This window comes from Schistocerca americana, chromosome 2, assembly GCF_021461395.2.
Source record: "Schistocerca americana isolate TAMUIC-IGC-003095 chromosome 2, iqSchAmer2.1, whole genome shotgun sequence".
NCBI classification, from domain to species: domain Eukaryota; kingdom Metazoa; phylum Arthropoda; class Insecta; order Orthoptera; family Acrididae; genus Schistocerca; species Schistocerca americana.
In genome coordinates, this window is record NC_060120.1 from 216,582,858 (window position 1) to 216,601,952 (window position 19,095).

Consider the following 19,095-nt stretch of genomic DNA (forward strand, 5'->3'; position numbering starts at 1 on the left):
AATGTTACCCTACACGGCGAAGTTCTGAGTATGTGCAACCCAAGTCACCAAACCAATAGTAATCAGCCAAAACATTCAATCTACGTCAGCATCTACATATGGTCTGCGAACTATTGTGAAGTGCAGAATGAGATTTTCATTCTGCAGCGGAGTGTGTGCTGATACGAAACTTCTTGGCAGCTTAAAACTGTGTGCCGGACCGAGACTCGAACTCGGGACCTTTGGCTTTCGCGGGCAAGTGCTCTACCAACTGAGCTATCCAAGCACGACTCACGCCCGGCCCTCACAGCTTTAATTCCGCCAGTACCTCGTCTCCTACCTTCCAAACTTTACAGAAGCTCTCCTGCCAACCTTGCAGGACTAGCACTCCTGAAAGAAAGGATATTGCGGATACATGGCTTAGCCACAGCCTGAGGGATGTAGAGCACTTGCCCGCGAAAGGCAAAGATCCCGAGTTGGAGTCTCGGTCCTGCACACAGTTTTAATCTGCCAGGAAGTTTCATATTCTGAAGTGCATGGTAGAGGGTACGTCCCGCTGTACTATTTACTAGTGTTTCTTCCCGTTCCATTCACGTATGGAGCACGGGAAGAATGATTGTTCAAATGCCTCTGTGAGTGCCATAGTTAACTTCTCACGATCCCTAAAGGAGCGATGTGTAAGGGGCTATAGTGTATTCCTGTAGTGATCATTTAAAGACGCTTCTTGAAACTTTGTTAGTAGACTTTCTCTGGATATTTTGCGTCTATCTTCTACACACTTCCAGTTCAGTTATTTCAGAATCTGCGTGACTCTCTCCCACGGATCGAACAAACCAGTGGCCATTCGTGCTGCCCTTCTCTGTATACGCTCAATATCCCCTGCGTGGTTCCCACACACTCAAGCAATATTCCAGAACGGATCGCACGACTGGTTTGTAAGCATTCTTCTACGTAGCCAGATTGTCTTTCCCTAGTACTGTACCAGTACACCGAAATCTGCTACCTTCTTTATCCACTACCGGGCCTGTGTGATCGTTCTATTTCGTGTCACAACTAAATGTTACCCCAGGTATTTGCATGAGTACACAGATTCTAGCATTATGACAAGTACTAGGAAGACACTTTACCCTTCCACCATAAAACACTGTCGATATCATTAAAATCTGTTAAGGATGTTGGTGCACAATTTGGTGATACTGGAAAGTGTCCTCGAATCGTGAGAATTACGGAGACAAAAATTTGTTTCGCCTCCACAGTTCGAAGTAATTACCGCCAATTAGTGATACAACAACCAAGCAAAAATGTGTGTAAAATTGATATTGAAGCACACGTCGGAAACTACACGAGAACGTACTCGGCAAAATGTAAACATTTTTCTCCACAGAGAAGACTTTCGGCTTCTCCATCCTTAATATCGTGGAAAACGTCACATATGCTCAGGAAAATCTTTGTCCTCACGTTCCATCCATCGCTGGAGAAATATTCCATACCATATATTTAATGGAGATCGGTAAAGTTCAATTGTAAATGCGGGACACATCACAGTAATACAGAAAGCTAAATATCTGTGTATCTGGGTATTATACGTGATATTTGAACAGTTGTAGTCGATCTGGTTTCTTTGTGTCATTTCCATTTCTCCCGGTCTGTGCTCTTGTCATCCCACGCTTAGTAAGGAAGCAGTTGTATGGACTGTTCAGATTTGGCAGACGAATGCTAATTGATCTAACAACCTGGAGACAATTGTCGAGAACGTCCCTTCCGTTCTGCAACGAGCATCCTTTTAATGTCATTTGCTGCACATAGATGATTATTTACCACATTAAACGTCAATTTATTGTACTCCTGTAAGGTGCAGCGAGCCATTCGCATCATGTGTGCATCTGAGACACAAATAGGCCTGAAGAAATTTCGTTTCGAAATATTTTATGAGCGAAGCTAAGAAACAACTACTTTTTGTTTAGCTGCTTTTCTGATAGCTTTAAATTTTAAATTTGAAAGTAAACAGTAAGTAGTTAGACTTTGATGATTAGACCATATTTGGTAGGAGGACACTAGGACAGTACACTATTTTCTTAAAGCAAATATAAGATGGACTTATGAAACTGTCCAACATGCTATTGAAAAGACGATTATGAAATGTTCTTCAGCTCACACGATGACGATTACCGTGTCTGTCTCTGAAATGTTGTACCCGTTTTACACTAGCAGTGACAAGAGCACCAGTGGGTCGTCAAAAAATATGCCAGGAGAAACTGGAGAACCAGTTGTGATGTGTACTAGTATAGTACGGCAAAACTAACGGTTGCAAGAAGAAAGAACGTGTAATTCAGAGGCTGTATTTGAGAGTCAACTATTCTAAAAGCCAAAATGTCTTCCTCGGCTCTCATTCTCCTTCTGTATGAGACAGCGTAAATCTTGCGGATAACGAGAAAATTTACGAATGACAGTTCAGATGAGCGAAAGTAATAGCAGATAATGTCTGTTCTCTTTCGAATAACCATTGCAGATAGTGTTTAAGAGGAAGTACCTAATCTACCAAAATGTGCACTGGTGTGAGGCGGAGGATAATTGGGCTACAGTTGTCATTCCGTTCTTCCTCGTCGCTTTCACAAACAGTGTGCAGCAAGAACGACAGTCAATAAGCCACCGTACTAGTTCGGGTTTCTCTGTCCTTACTGTCGTGTATGAGACGTGTATGAGAGGAAGGAATACGTTACTTAGGACTTACTGAGACATGAGCTGTGGAAACTTAAATAGTAAACCTGTCCATGTCGCTTAATGCCTCTCTTACTGCGCGTGGCACTGGAGATGCGTCTCCGTGACGCACTCTGTGCTAATAGAAAACCTTTGACGAAATGTATCACTCTGCTTTGGATTTCGTGTTCGCTTCGGCTGGCCTACAATACAAATGTCCCGCACTAACGAACAGTACCCAAGAATCAATCCAACGGTTCTATTTGTGCGCTCCCTATTTTGTGGATGAATTTTACTTCCCTAAGATTCTTCCGTCATTCCTCAGTCTGCATCTTACCTCATAACTACTTTTAAATGTTCGTTCTCCTTAAATTGCTCCAAGACTGTACGCATAGGCATCTAGAGCGGCACTTTGCATCAGTAGTTTTTTAGTAATCGCGAGTCCATTCTGGGGACACATATTCAAATCTAGTGTCTGACGCAATAAGAGAGGCGATATGCGTGATGGAGAGTTTTGCTTTTTACGAGAACTCACATTCCATGAGAAATCAAGAAATATATTATTTCCGTTCATATACATCTCGCGAACTGACCTCGACCGTAAAATCAGAGCAATGCAAATTGATGAAGCCTCACCAGCTGTCGTTCTTTCTGACCACCGTTCTTGAACGCAAAAATAAAGTGGGCAAATGATTGTGCTACCCGAATTATCCTCTGTCATCCGCCGGTGTACGTTCAGGTAGGTCAAGTATTTGTTCTTAATCACTTCATCTAAATATGTGATAGTTTTCTCAAAAAAGTAAGAGATTATCTTCCAACATGTGTCTAAGTTATCCATAGGGTATTACACTGCCTCATTATCAGTGAGGGGCGAGGAAGACATTTGCTTTGCACAATAGTGCCACTAGTGACTTACAAGTGTTGTCTCTGAATTATACGTCCATCCTTCTTGCAGTCGTAAGTTTAGCAGTTGTTGCTGTTTCCAGGTGTTGACAGGTGATCGCTAATCTCCGCACCAAGTGTCGAAACTCTGCAGATAGTTCTTGCATTCGACGTGATGAATATTAATTGTTAATGTTTTAATGTGAATATTAATTTAGTGTTAATTAAAATAGTCATTTAATTCTACTGCTTTTACCCATCTTGGTTGAGAATCTGTTGTGTCTGTAATACCGTAACTGCTGTGATACAATTAAAGTGATGCAATTCAAAGTATGTAAAACACTGCAGACAGTGTGACGAAACACTTGTCTCGTGGTCCCTTAGTGTAGTCCTGTTACGTCATTTTCTATTGTGTCCGCCCCGATAGCTGAGTGGTCAGCGTGACGGATTGTCGTCCTCCGTGCCCGGGTTCGTTTCAGGCCTGGGTCGGGGATTTTCTCCGCTCAAGGACTGGGTGCTGTGCTCCCTTCATCATCATTTCATCCTCATCCGGCACACCGGTCGCCCTATATGGCGTCGAATGTAATGAGTCCTGCACCAAGGCGGCCGGACCTGCCCCGTAAGGGGCCTCCCGGCCAATGACGCCAAAACGCTCATTTTCTATTGTGATACTGCTACCACTCAGTAAACGTGGGATGCTTAGACGACGGAGCTAGAAGTGTGTATTGGAGTCAACCGCAACATCCGTACGAGAGAATGAATTTGTCTAATATCAGTTAATTCAGCAAACTGTAAGCGAAGTTAATGTTAGAAATGTGTGTTACGCACAATCGTCACGTACACGAAATATTTCCTGAATGTAAGTTATGAGGCAACGGCGTTCCAGTCTACAGAAGGTGATAAACTATTGGTCTTTTAAATGCAATCGATACATTCTGCTTTTAAGTCAGCCGATAAATGGAATTATATCAGTACCTACGCTGGATATAATGAAGTTCTTCAGATTTCCACTGCTTACTTGACTTACTGTAACAGCCACCGGCAGAGTGCGAATATCCGCCTGCTGCGGTCAGGCTCCAGACGGCCGGCAGCAGGCAAGCATTCCAGTTCCAGCGAGAGTGTAATTGCGGCTCGTTCTTCTAATCAGCAGCTCTAGACCAGGCAGAAGCATCAGCCGGTTCCAGTTTTTGCTGCCCTTAATGACACACGGACGCGTCCTATCTCAACTGAAGGACATTGTCTGTGAGGCACGACATTATTTCAAGGGAATCAGTACACTGATACAAAACAAACGAAACTGCTGGAACTTAGACAGAATTTCTAGTCGGTGTGAAGAATGGTAGCTAGTTTAAATGTAGAAAACTGTAAGTTAATGCGAATGAGTAGGAAAAACAAACATTTAACGTTCGAATACAGCATTCGTAGTGCGCTGCTTGACAGTCACATTGCCTAAATACCTAAGCGTTGCGTTGGGAAGCGATAGGAAAGGGAACAAGCACATCAGGTTGGTAGTAGCGAAGGCCGACTTCGTTTCATTGGCAGATTTTTTGGGAAGTTAAGTCCTCCATAAAGGAGACGGTATATTGAACGCTAGTGCCATTGATTCTTGTGTACTGTTAGTGTATCCCACCAGGTCCTATTAAAGGAAGACATCGAAGCAATTCAGAGGCGGGCTGCTAGATTTGTTACGGAGAAGCTTCGGGAACTCAAATGGGAATCCCCACAGGGAAGACGACGCTCTTTTCTAAGAGACACTATTGCGGAAATTCAGGGAACCGACGTTTGAGGCTGACGTCACAACGATTTCACTGCCGCCAACGTACATTTAACTTAAGAACCACGAGGAAAAGATGCGAGAAATTAGGGCTTTTTTTTACTTTATTGTTATTTTAACACTTGAACAATCAGGTAGGCTGGCAGCGGCATGCTACGCCGCTCTTCAGCCATAGAGTTGACAATCACAGTACAAGAATGGAAAATGAAAAGGAACATAGTGACGGGCAAAAAATAGTGGTCACAGTCACACAAAAAACACGGAGCCGTTCACACTCTACGAGAAAGACACTGAAAACAGGTTGACAAGACGCACATAACACTGATGAATCCGATGGCACAAGTGAACGGAGAAGCGTGACGGCGGACGCTAAAAACACTAAATGACGTCACACACACGAGACACAGATGGCGATGATCTCCGGCGCGCGAAAGTTCACTTAGCGTGTGCGAGTCCGGGGACCTGCCAAGAGAGGAAGAAAGGTGAGGGCGGGTGGAGAGGTTGGAGAGGGGAGAACAGAGATGCCAATGGCTGAGGAGAGGGAGGAGGAGTAGGACAGAGGAGGGGAGGCCCAGGGGAGAAGTGGGGAGAAGGGGGGGAGGGATGGAGGGTGCCCAAAGGAACAGACAGGAAGAGGGAGGGAGGATTAAAGTTGGTAGGAGGGGTAGATGGAGGGGAGGAGGACATCATCAGGGAGGGGGAGCTGGGAGAGGGTAAGGAGGGTGGAGAGATGGAGACCGGGCGGGACGTGGGAATACAGGCACGGCAGCGGGCAGGGGTGGGAGAGGATCGGGGAGACGAGCAGGTGAGGAGAATCGAGTTTGTGGGAGGTGTACAGGATCCGTATCCTTTCAAGGAAAAGGAGGAGGTGGGGGAAGGGGATGAGATCGTACAGGATCCGCGTGGGGGATGGGAGACGGATGCGATAGGCGAGGCGGAGAGCATGACGTTCAAGGATTTGGAGGGATTTATAAAAGGTAGGGGGGGCGGAGATCCAAGCCGGATGGGCGTAACAAAGGATAGGGTGGATGAGGGACATATAGGTGTGGAGGATGGTGGAGGGGTCCAGACCCCACGTACGGCCGGAGAGGAGCTTGAGGAGACTGAGTCGGGAGCGTACCTTGGCTTGGATTGTCCGGAGGTGGGGAGTCCAGGAGAGGCGACAGTCGAGGGTGACGCCAAGGTACTTGAGGGTGGGAGTGAGGGTGATAGGACGGCCATAGATGGTGAAAATTAGGGCTCGCACGGAGGCAGATAAACACTCGCTTTTCCCTCGCTCTGTGTGCGAGTGGAACAGGAAAGGAAATGACTAGTAGTGTCATGTGGCACCCTCAGCCGTGTACTATATGGTAGCTTGCGCAGCATGTACGTAGAGATAAAGATGTAATAAGGAACTGCTTGCCGTGGCGGATTTGCGTTTGACAGTATTTTCCAGATAGTCCTGTGCTCTGTAAACTGACGTCCTATATCCGTCACAAGTTAAGCAGCGGTGGACGTTGGCAATACTGAGAGCATCGAAAATGAGTACTAGGACAAGAAGTGGGTCTAAGCAGCGGAAGCCGCGAAACGTTACTGGAATGCATTAAATAACGAAGCTGTAAGGTCTAGTATGAATCAAATTACTGCTGGCCACACGTCTCAAAGCTACTCGTGAACGGTAAAGTCAACCATATACTAATTACATCACACCATGATGGTAGGGAAGAATTGAACTGTTTCACTAATCCGTATCAAATGTCGAAACACAGCAAGGGTATGAAGGAGATCGGCCGGTTTATATGATATCCAGCTGGAAGAAATTAAGAACTTTGACCCATCTGAAAAAGAAAGGATCCTAAAGCTCTTCAGTAACTGGGTGTGCACTTGTCAAATCTCAAAAGTATGGCGAAGGAACTTGGCGACAACGCTTTAAAGAATGCAAGGAAACAATCGTTCCCAATATCAATCGGTAATGTCCTTTATAGTCCAATCTTTCCTGATATCTCCATTTCTTTTTCGATCTTTCTTTGTACATCCTTCAACTCTTCTTAGAAATCTCGTTTCTTCAGCCTGTATCGCACTTTCGTGGTGTCCTGTTTTGTTGGGCATGCTTCGCATCCAATAAGTAAGGATAGGTACTGCTTTTCTTTTATAATACTTCAGCAGGATTTCATTCCTGGCTTTATTCTGCAAACTTTTTTGTGATGGATCCACATAGGGAAGTACACTATGTGATCAAGTGTCCGGACGCCCCCCCCCCCCCCCCCCCCACACACACACACACATACACACACACACACAAGAAAACATACATTTTTCATATTAGGTGGATTGTGCTGCCACCTACTGCTACTTACTCCATATCAGCGACCTCAGTAGTCATCAGACATTGTGAGATACCAGAATGGGGCGCTCCGTGGAGCTCACGTACTTCGAACCTGGTCACGTGATTGGGTGTCACTTGGGTCATACGTCTATACGCGAGATTTCCACACTCCTAAACATCCCTAGGTCCAGTGTTTCCGATGTAATAGTGAAGTGGAAACGTGAAGGGACACTGCACAAAAGCGTACAGGCCGACCCCGGCTGTTGACTGACCGACATCTATCCAGACCATCACAAAGGAATTCCAAACTGCATCTGGATCCGTTGCAAGTAATATGACAGTTTGGCGGGAGGTGAGAAAATTTGGATTTCATGGTCGACCGGCTCCTCATAAGCCACACATCACGCCGGTAACTGCCAAACGACGCCTCGCTTGGTGTAAGGAGCGTAAACATTGGACGATTGAATAGTAGAAAAACGTTGTGTGGAATTACGAATCACGGTACACAATGTGGCCATCGGATTCCAGGCTGTGGGTATGGCGAATGCCCGGTGAACGTCGTCTGCCAGCGTGTGTAGTGCCGACAGTAAAATTCGGTGACGGTGATGGTGTTACGGTGTGGTCGTGTTTTTCACGGAGGGGGCTTGCCTCCCTTGTTGTTTTGCGTGATACTATCACAGTGCAGGCCTACATTCACGTGTTCATAACGCACGGAGTGTGACGGAGTGGTTACACGACAATAACATCCCTCTAATGGACTGGCCTGCACAGATTCCTGACCTGAATCCTACAGAACACCTTTGGGATGTTTTGGAACGCCGACTTCGTGACAGGCCTCACCAACCGACTCGATATCTCTCCTCAGTGCAGGACTCCGTGAAGAATGCGCTGCCATTCCCCAAGAAACATTCCAGTATCTAGAATGAGAGCTTCTGTAAAGTTTGGAAGGTAGGAGACGAGGTACTGGCAGAAGTGAAGCTGTGAGTACCGGGCGTGAGTCGTGCTTCGGTAGCTCAGTTGGTAGAGCAATTGCCCGCGAAAGGCAAAGGTCCCGAGTTAGTCTCGGTCGGGCACATAGTTTTAATCTGCGAGGAAGTTTCATTCCAGTATCTGATTGAACGTATGCTCGCGAGAGTGGAAGCTGTCAAGGCTAAGGGTGGGCCAACACCATATTGAATTCCAGCATTACCAATGGAGGGCGCCACGAACTTGTCATTTTGAGCCAGGTGTTCGGCTACTTTTGATCACATGAACCATGGACCTTGCCTTTCGTAGGGAGGCTTGCGTATCTCAGCGATACAGACAGCCATACCGTAGGTACAACCACAACGGAGAGGTAGATGATTCACTGATCTGGCCTTGTAGCATTAACCAAAACGACGTTGCTGTGCTGGTACTGCGAACGGCTGAAAGCAAGGGGAACTACAGCCGTTATTTTTCCCGTGGGCATACAGCTTTACTGTATGGTTAAATGATGGCGTCCTCATGGGTAAAATATTCCGGAGGTAAAATTGTCCCCCATTCGGATCTCCGGTCGGGGACTACTCAGGAGGGCGTCGTTATCAGGAGAAAGAAAACTGACGTTCTACGTAACGGAGCGTGGAATTTCAGATCCCTTAGTCGGGCAGGTAAGTTAGAACATTAAAAAAAGGGAAATGGATAGGTTAAAATTAGATATAGTGGGAATTAGTGAAGTTCGGTGGCAGGAGGAACAAGACTTCTGGTCAGATGAATACAGGTTTATAAATACAAAATCAGATAGGGTAATTCAGGAGTAGGTTTAATAATGAATAAAAAATAGGCGTGCGGATAAGCTACTACAAACAGCATAGTGAACGCATTATTGTAGCCAAGATAGATACGAAGCCCACGCCTACCACAGTAGTACAAGTTTATGTGCCAACTAGCCCCGCAGATGACGAAGAGATTGATGAAATGTATGATGAGATAAAAGAAATTATTCAGATAGTGAAGGGAGACGAAAATTTAATAGTCATGGAAATTCCATAGTAGGAAAAGGAAGAGAAGAAATAGTAGTGGGTGAATATGGAATGGAGATAAGGAATGAAAGAGGAAGCCGCCTGGTAGAATTTTGCACAGAGAATAACTTAGTCAGAGCTAACACTTGGTTCAACAATCATAAAAGAAAGTTGTATACATGGAAGAAGCCTGCAGATACTGACAGGTTTAAGACAGAGATTTAAGAACCAGATTTTAAATTGTAAGACATTTCCAGGGGCAGATGTGGAATCTGACCACTATCTATTGGTTATGAACTGTAGATTAAAATTGAAGAAACTGCAAAAAGGTGGGAATTTAAGGAGATGGGACTGGGATAAACCGAAAGAACCAGAGGTTGTAGAGAGCTTCAGGGAGAGCATTAGGGAACGACTGACGAGAACGGGGGAACGAAATACAGTAGAAGAGGAATGTATAGCATTGAGAGATGAAATAGTGAAGGCAGCAGAGGATCAAGTAGGTAAAATGACGAAGGCTAGTAGAAATCCTTAAGTAACAGAAGAAATATTGAATTTAAATGATGAAAGGAGAAAATGTAAAAATTCAGTAAATGAAGCAGGCAGAAAGGAATACAAACGTCTCAGAAATGAGGTCGACAGGAAGTGCTATAGTGGTGACCAGAGGATAAATGTAAGGATGTAGAGGCATATATCACTAGGGTGGTGCTACAAAATAATGCTGAAGATTAGATGGGTAGATCACATACCTAATCAGGCGGTAATGAACAGAATTGAGGAGAAGAGAAATTTGTGACACAACTTGACTAGAAGAAGGGATCTGTTGGTAGGACATATTCTGAGGCATCAAGGGATCAGCAGTTTAGTATTGGAGGACAGCGTTGAGGGTAAAAATCGAAGAGGGAGACCAAGATATGAATACGCTAAGCAGATTCAGAAAGATGCAGGTTGCAGTAGATACTGGGAGATGAAGAAGCTTGCACCGAGTAGAGGAGCATGGAGAGCTGCACTAAACCAGTCTCTGGACTGACAACAGCAGCTTGTATATTGGTAAGTGATTTCGCATCCTAGGTATTTAAAATGTTTTACTTTCTCCAAGATTTTATTATTCAACACTACTTATATGTTACTGGTAGTCTACCTTGAAATGCCATCACTTTCGGTTTATCTACCGATATGTTAGGCTGTAATATGAGGCTATCTGCTGCAACTTACAGATCCCATCTGAACGTCATCTTGATTCTCTGTAATAGGAGTTACGTCTTCCGCATATGTTCACATCTTCAAGAAAGCAAATTTTGATGGTTCATAAACTTTCTGTAAGAAAAAGGAGAGCGCTTACCCATGATCTTGTGAATATGTTTTATGAGTCAGGGATTTTTGACTACTGCTTCACAGCATACTTATTCCTTATTGTTTTAATATTTCAATGGCATAAATGAAAAGTACATTTCTTACTCCACATTAACGTTGTCTTTTGCATAAAATGTGGTGCAAAGCGCCGCCGTAAAAATTGTTAACGACAGCAAACGACATAAAATGACAGACAGCAAAGACAAATTTAAAAAACAAATAGAAAAATTTCTCGTTGTAAATTCCTTCCATAGAAAAGTTTCTGTGTAATACCTAAACAGATTTATGGTTGGAAACTAGTCTCATGTGCATTAAAACAAAAGCTTCTTCGCGATCATCGTATGCCATGTGAACGTGTAATATGAATGTAAAATGACTCGTTCTACATCGTTATGGTTAATAGTACTCGTGCCGTGTGACATTAACAACATTTGTTTCCCTTTCCTGCTTGATAGAAACCTCACGTAACTGGGCTGTACATTGAAACCATAAAGTACGAGTGACGTTCAATAAGTAATGAAATACATTCTTTCCTAAAAGCAGGTTGGTTTCATTCTGGATTCCAATACATCATATTATTCCCCATTCTTTTGGCTACAAAATGCCTATTTTCAGCCGCGCGGAGGAGCCGCTTGGTCTAGGGCGCCTTATCACAACTCGCGCGGCTCCCCTCGTCGGAGGTTAGTCCCCCCTCGGGCATGGGTGTGTGTGTTGTCCCTAGTGTAAGTCAGTTTAAGTAGTGTGTAAGTCTAGGGACTGATGACCTCAGCAGTTTGCCCGATAGAAGCTTACCACAAATTTCCAAATTTTCCTTTTTTCAAAATAATCTGGGTTCGATGCGACGATCTTACCCACCTTACTGAGAGGGCCTGGATGCAAGCATGCTCCGGAGCCAACACCGTGCTGCATTAATAACTTCCCCATCATCCACACACTGTTTCTCGTGGAGTATGTGCTCCATTGGGTCAAAGAGATGAAAGTCTGAATGTTGAGATCCGGTTGTAGGGTGGATGAGGAAGAAAAGTTTCGTGAGCTCCTCTCGTGTTTGCGGATATGTGTGAGGCCTTGCGTTGAGCCGGCCGCTGTGACCGAGCGGTTCTAGGCGCTTCAGTCTAGAACCACGCGACCGCTACGTCGCAGGTTCGAATCCTGCCTCGGGCATGGATGTGTGTTATGCCCTTGGGTTAGTTAGGTTAAAGTAGTTCTAAGTTCTAGGGGACTGATGACCACAGACGTTAAGTGCTATAGTGCTTAGCCATTTGAACCATTTGAACCTTGTGTTGACATGGAGAAAAAGTTCGTTTGCCTTTTTGTGTCGACGAACACGCGGGAGTCGTTCCTACAATTTCCTGAAGGTAGTACGCGGGAGATCGGACAGGCGTAGGCGACCTTGTTGCGGTAAGGACAGAAGCCACGCCCAACGACTCACCGTGCTTTTGTTCGCTCACATGTCTCCGTAGACATTCTACAAGCGCCTGTGAATATCTGTGGCGCTCTAGTTCCGCCAAAAGAAACTCAGTGACAGCTCTCTGCTTGGGACGCACCACCTTTACAGAAGCCACTTAGAAGGCTAGGTACAGCGCTGGCACGTATCGGAACTTCGTGGGATAAAGCGGGAATATTCGACGATACCCCACAACAAATTCCGAATTTTTTCCCCGAAAATGGCCGAGAAAAAGGTGTTGCATTGCTTTTCGAATGCCCCTCGTAAATAAGAGATTGTGAACTTTTCGTATTTATAGCCACATGCATTATGTTTGTTATTGATTGTCCTTGTGATTGTACTATGATGTTTTCTGTGTAACGGACGCAGCAGTGATTAGCGGCTTTGGTGCTGTTGCAGAGTGAGCAGGCGATGGGTGCCAGGATGGAGTCGTTCTGCTGCTGCTGCTCCCTGAAGAGCGGCTGCGTGATAGTGGCCATTGTGTACGTGGTAAGTGTAAGCCGAGCCGCGCTGCCTACCTAGACGTGACGTGGGCGGCGGAGGCGCAGCTGAGCCGGGCCTGCCTGCCTACCTCTGCGCTCGCAAACTGCCTTACTCGGGCCAAGGCGAGGCGCGCTTCCTAATTACCTCACTTAGAGCCGAGAGGACGGGCAACACAAGAACCCACTGTGGCGCAACAAGTGGATCACCGCCAAAGGTCTATTCTGTTTCCAGATGCAGGCCTACTTAAGCAAAGTACTCGCCTGGCCGTTGAAACTGAAGACGGCATGCACTAAACGTCGAATTTGCATCAAGTTTATTACTCCCCTCCTGGGTCAGGATTTTCATTCATTCCTGAGTTACCACACACTTCTTCTCATGGTTACCAGTGATTCAACTAAACTGCGTGTTCAGTACTGCTGAGCCCGACGGATGTCATGGTTACCAGTGATTCAACTAAACTGTATGTTCAGTACTGCTGAGCCCGACGGATAATGTGACACTAGCAGTGACTATATACAGCGCGAACCAAAACTTAGAACGTATGTGGGCTCTTGTATAGCAAGTTTTTGCTCACCGTCCTCCATTAATATAATAATAAACTGACTGCAAGTGCAGCTCATTAAGTGAAGCGGATGATCACACTATCGAATGAGAGCAATGATTGTTAAGAGGTTTTATTTTGTCATTTAAATTAATAACTCAAATGGTTCAAATGGCTCTGAGCACTATGGGACTTAACATCTGAGGTTATCAGTCCCCCAGAAATTAGAACTACTTAAACCTAACTAGCCTAAGGACATCATACACATCCATGCCCGAAGCAGGATTCGAACCTACGACCGTAGCGGTCGAGCGGTTCGAGACTGAAGTGCCTAGAAACGCTCGGCCGCCGGCCGCGGTGGTCTAGCGGTTCTAGGCGCTCAGTTCGGAGCCGCGCGACTGCTACGGTCGCAGGTTCGAATCCTGCCTCGGGCATGGATGTGTGTGTTGTCCTTAGGTTAGTTAGGTTTAAGTAGTTCTTTAAGTTCTAGGGGACTGATGATCAGAGATGTTAAGTCCCATAGTGCTCAGAGCCATTTGAACCATTTTTGAACGCTCGGCCACTCCGGCCGGCAATTAATAACTGATGTCAAATATCTTACTGAGAGGTGGTACCGTACCCTTTCTATCTTCACCGACAAACTTTCGCAGGTTACTCAAGGATACTTTCCGAGTATTTTGGTGTATGGGACCCACGGTCTCTGGCGGATCGGTACAGAGTTATGGCATGTCGTTTGGTTTCTTGTCCCCAGAAAATAGTGCACGACGGTACAAATGTCGGCGGTATGCGTTGAGTGTCTAGTTTCCATTTGCCCACAGTACCAGTTGTTACAACAGTAATGCCCTCCTTACCTCGTTGCCCACGAGATTGCATCCAGTACTGCGCGGTTCTCTCTAGGGTTTTGTTTTTCGTCAGTGTAAGTTGTACGTTAATAGCGATACACAGCAGTACTGCCGATAGGGTTCAGTTTGTCGATACGCACGCCGTGTACGGGTTCACTGAATGCAATGCAAGAGCGGCATAACGGCGCTATGCTAAAAAGGGAAACTCTCCACCCCACCCTCGTCAGGTTTGGCCGTAAGATGTCCTATTGGACAGCTCCTCAAAAACTGAACACAGATCAAGCATGAAAACAGGAAGGAGTTGTACTGAACTGTAAAAAAAGAAACAAAGTAGAAACAGTGAACGGTCCAAACTTAAGATGCGCGTCATTGAGCATCTTTACTTCGCAATGGCGCTGTGGTTATGTGGTCACGGTGCCCCTTTTTACTTAGTTTCTATTTTTTTGCATTGAAGTGTCTGTTCGCTGTAATTTGTGTCTGTGTCGTGGTGTAACGATCATTTGCAACAGCGGAGTGTATGGAAAGGACCTCAGGATGTACGTACCTCCAATTTGTTCTACGTAAGTACCACATTTTATGACTCTTGCGTTCCGCTTTGCAACTTTTGACTTTTGAATTCCTTTGTTACAACATAATTCACACCCGTTTGTCGTTTTCATTCCTGTGACAGGTCTTTGAAGCATCTGGCCTGCCCTCACTATTCCTCAACTGTACTTGCGACGGTAATATATTCTTACCACATGACTCATATTCTACAACCAATATAGAGCATGACAAATGTCAAGACTACAGAAGGAGAACAGACATGTCAATGACCGGACGGGAAGTTTTGTCAAATAAGGGTGGCGGGACAGGAGGAAGATTGGAATACGGATCTGCTGCTTTGCAATCCAACTGTTACCACACAGTCACGACGCCGTGGTTCTTGCAATTCGCTCGATGTTGCATATCTTGATCTTGGACCGTTCACTGTTTCTATTTTGCTTCTTTTTTCACAGTTCAGTACACCACCTTCCTGGTTTAAGGCTTGATCTGTGTTCCTTTTTTTGACGGGCTATCCACTGGGCCACCTTACCACTAAATCTGAGCTGGGTACTATGGGGAGTTTCCATTGTAAGCTGTTCGGGTACCGACGGCAACCACAACACAGTGCTTTCTCAACTGTACATACGCGCGTACAAGAAACTGGTTGTTGCCATGTTAGAACGGAAGATAGTGGCTGTGTGGGGCATGCTAGAATATCCGATATGGAAGAAAATGTGTTACACGCGACTGGTGACAATCCTGCCCTAGTAGTCAGCGCGTTGCTCGAGCTCTGAACACTAGACAATCAACTGTTTTGTGAGCATACTTGAACATGAATTGAACCCGTATCATTTTCAGAACGTGAAGTCATTGCAGCCAGTGGACATCGCATTTCGAGTGGCGTTTGCACATTGGTTTCTCTCACACTAGAGTGAAGATCCTATCAACAGAAGTTTGCCGTGAATGTATGGGGCAGGCCGAGGCAGGATTCGAACGTGCGACCGTAGCAGTCGCGCAGTTCCGGACTGAAGCGCCTAGAACCGCTTGGCCTCCGCGGCCGGCGGGGCAGGTTTGTCAACGATTTCGTGACTGCACCTGACCTACTTACTGATACCCTGAGTGGTGTCGTGTATAAAACTTGTAAGACGGATATTTCATTTAGATTTTTGTATGTCATCCATGTGCACGTCAGAGAGAGAGAGAGAGAGAGAGAGAGAGAGAGAGAGAGAGAGAGAGAGAGAGAGAGAGAGACAGAGACAGAGAGAGAGAGAGCGGTATGTTACTGTTCAACAATCTTCGGTCTTGTCGTGGTACAGTCTTTGCCTCTGCGCAGTCTGATACATTCTTAGTTGAAGTATAGTAGGTCATGGATGTATTCAGTAGTGCTTTGTATATGTTAGATGAAGAACGATTGTTCGTAAACACTAGCAAGGCTGAATATGATGTATGTATTGGAAAGCGAAGAGAATGTAAATTTCGAATAACATTATTATTGAAACTTCCTGGCAGATTAAAACTGTGTGCCGGACCGAGACTCGAACTCGGGACCTTTGCCTTTCGAGGGCAAGTGCTCTACCCCCAGGCTGTGGCTAAGCCATGTCTCCGCAATATCCTTTCTTTCAGGGGTGCTAGTTCCGCAATGTTCGCAGGAGAGCTTCTGTAAAGTTTGGAAGGTAGGAGACGAGGTATTGGCAGAAGTAAAGCTGTGAAGACGGGGCGTGAGTCGTGCTTGGGTAGCACAGTTGGTAGAGCACTTGCCCGCGAAAGGCAAAGGTCCCGAGTTCGAGTCTCGGTCCGGCACACAGTTTTAATCTGCCAGGAAGATTCATATCAGCGCACACTCCGCTGCAGAGTGAAAATCTAATTCTAGAAACATTATTATTTCTGAAGAGAAGTAGTCTGAGGTAAGACTGCAGCCCTGCGCAGCTAATTTTTTAGAATAATTGTCAGCCAGTTAACTTGATCAGAGCTGAGAGACCCCCCCTGAATCCTCCATTATCAACTTACTAAGCTGTCTGATTTTCATAGACATTCTGTTGACATTATACCCTTTTCAAATCATTGTTTACTTTGTTGAGCAAAGCATTGTTCAGACACAATTTTGTGTGTGAAGGTCACGTGAAATTTTACTCTGTCTTTAGGAATATATACTTCATCTTAAAATCGTTGTCTTGGAATGTCATTTCATAGGAATAGTTACTCTCCCCATCGCACAGTTGAAAGAATATTCATCATCACACATTACTACTGCGTACCATGTGGTCTGCAACAGTTTGAGTATACAAAATTGTTAAGGCTTTCGTGGCCACTTGTTGACAAACTGCCTATTGGCTTCTGTCTCGGGTTCTTCGGCCGACGTTCATCTAATGATTTTTCTGACGTTTCGCCAGCACGAGTGGCTGGCATTGTCAAAGCTTCACCCTCCATTGCCGGTGGTGAACTGGAGCCGAGCTCGCGGCCGCAGACTATATGTACCTGGCGCGCAAACGTCCGAGGGCTTCTCTGCGGTCATTTCCGCTGCGGTTCTCCTCTTGCTACCTGCGACGGTCGTTCGCTGCAGTACGGGAAGTCATGATCCGTTTACCTTAAGGCTTTCCTCTTTCTTGTTGAAACTGTTCGCGTGTTTTTGTATTTCTACAGCTTCTCTAAACAAGCGCGTGTGATAGTGCTTCTCTACAGCCAGAACTTCCGTGTCGGCGAATTTTATTACGTGGTCGGTCTCATTCAGTGCGTGCTCTGCCACGGCCGATTTCTCCACTTGCCCCAACCTGCAATGTCGCTTATGCTCTTTGATCCTGGTGTTAATTAATCGTCCAGTCATTCCGACATAAACTTTTCCGCATGTGCATGGTATACGGTATATTCCCGACATTGCAAGAGGGTCTCTTTTCTCCTTCGCCGATCTAAGACACTCTTTGATCTTCCTTGTCGGTTTAAAAATCGCCTTTACGCCATGTTTGCGCAATATGCGGCCGATTCTGTCCGCCACTCTGGGAATGTATGGCAGAAAGGCCGTACCCAACATTTCTTTTTCTGGTTCCTTACTTCGCCGAGTGTTTGGCTCTGTTACACTTCTAATGTAATTTGTGGAGTACCCATTGCTCCTCAGAACAGTTTCCAGGTGTTGCATTTCTCGTTTGAGGTGTTGCGGCTCACATATTCGTCCTGCTCTCGTTACGAGCGTACTAATCATGCCTCTTTTCTGGCTCGGGTGGTGGTTTGACAGTTTGTGCAGGTATCGGTCCGTGTGTGTCGGTTTTCGATACACGCTGTGTCCCAGGTTTTCGCCGTCCCTTGTGACCAGCACATCTAGAAATGGCAGTTTCTTGTCTTTTTCTACTTCCATGGTAAATGTTGTGTTGGCATGGAGGCTGTTCAAGTGCCTTAGGAAGTCACCGAGCTGTTCTTCACCATGGCTCCACACCACGAATGTATCATCGACGTACCTGTACCACACCTTAGGTTTGCAAGTCGCCGAGTCCAGTGCCTGTGCTTCGAATTGTTCCATGAAGAAGTTGGCCACCACTGGACTGAGAGGACTACCCATGGCGACGCCTTCCAGCTGTTCGTAGAAATCACCATTCCACGTGAAATAGCTCGTGGTGAGACATGCATGGAAGAGCTTTTTGATGTCTTGCGGGAACATGGAACCGATGTGCTCCAGAGCGTCACTGAGTGGCACTTTCGTAAATAACGAAACAGCAACAAAGCTGACCAATACGTCGTTTGGTGCAAGTTTCAGTTCCTTCAGCTTCTCAATGAAATGTCCTGAGTCCTTAATGTATGTGTCGGAAAAATCATTAGATGAACGTCGGCCGAAGAACCCGAGACAGAAGCCAATAGGCAGTTTGTCAGTTTGAATATATATTTAGTAATAGAAATCTAGCTTAGCCGCTGCCTGCTTGCTGTTTGCTGATGTGCTTTCGAGAAATGTGCAGCAATGCTGTCAAAACGCAAGTCTGTGCATTTAATATAAAGACAAGTTGTATCCATACCAGATATAGTTAAATTCAAATTAGGTTCTGTTTAGTCAAAGGTTAGCATACGAGTTCAAGTTGGATAACAGTTTATTGGTACATAGTTTTGGTAATGCATAGATATTTTTATAGAATGGGAGGTAATTCTAGGCTAGATTTCATATAGTAACCTATAGTGGGGAGGCTACAAACTTTCCTTCAGCATGTCCTCCCACATTTCCTAGAGGATCTGCCGCCAACAATTCGTCAGCTTATAAGTTTTCAGCGTGATAGGGTGCCAGCACACATACCACTCGGCGTTAGGAGGCGGAGACCAG

At 45.5% G+C, this 19,095-nt stretch overlaps 1 protein-coding gene across 1 annotated transcript in view; it reads left to right on the forward strand.

The window, feature by feature from the left end:
• LOC124593902 overlaps positions 1-19,095 on the forward strand; it is a 135,203-nt gene that overhangs the window by 46,514 nt on the left and 69,594 nt on the right. Inside the window, exon 2 of the mRNA XM_047132251.1 lies at positions 12,810-12,899. Within this exon, the coding sequence (XP_046988207.1) occupies positions 12,810-12,899 (90 nt within the window). The remainder of the gene's footprint in view (positions 1-12,809; positions 12,900-19,095) is intronic.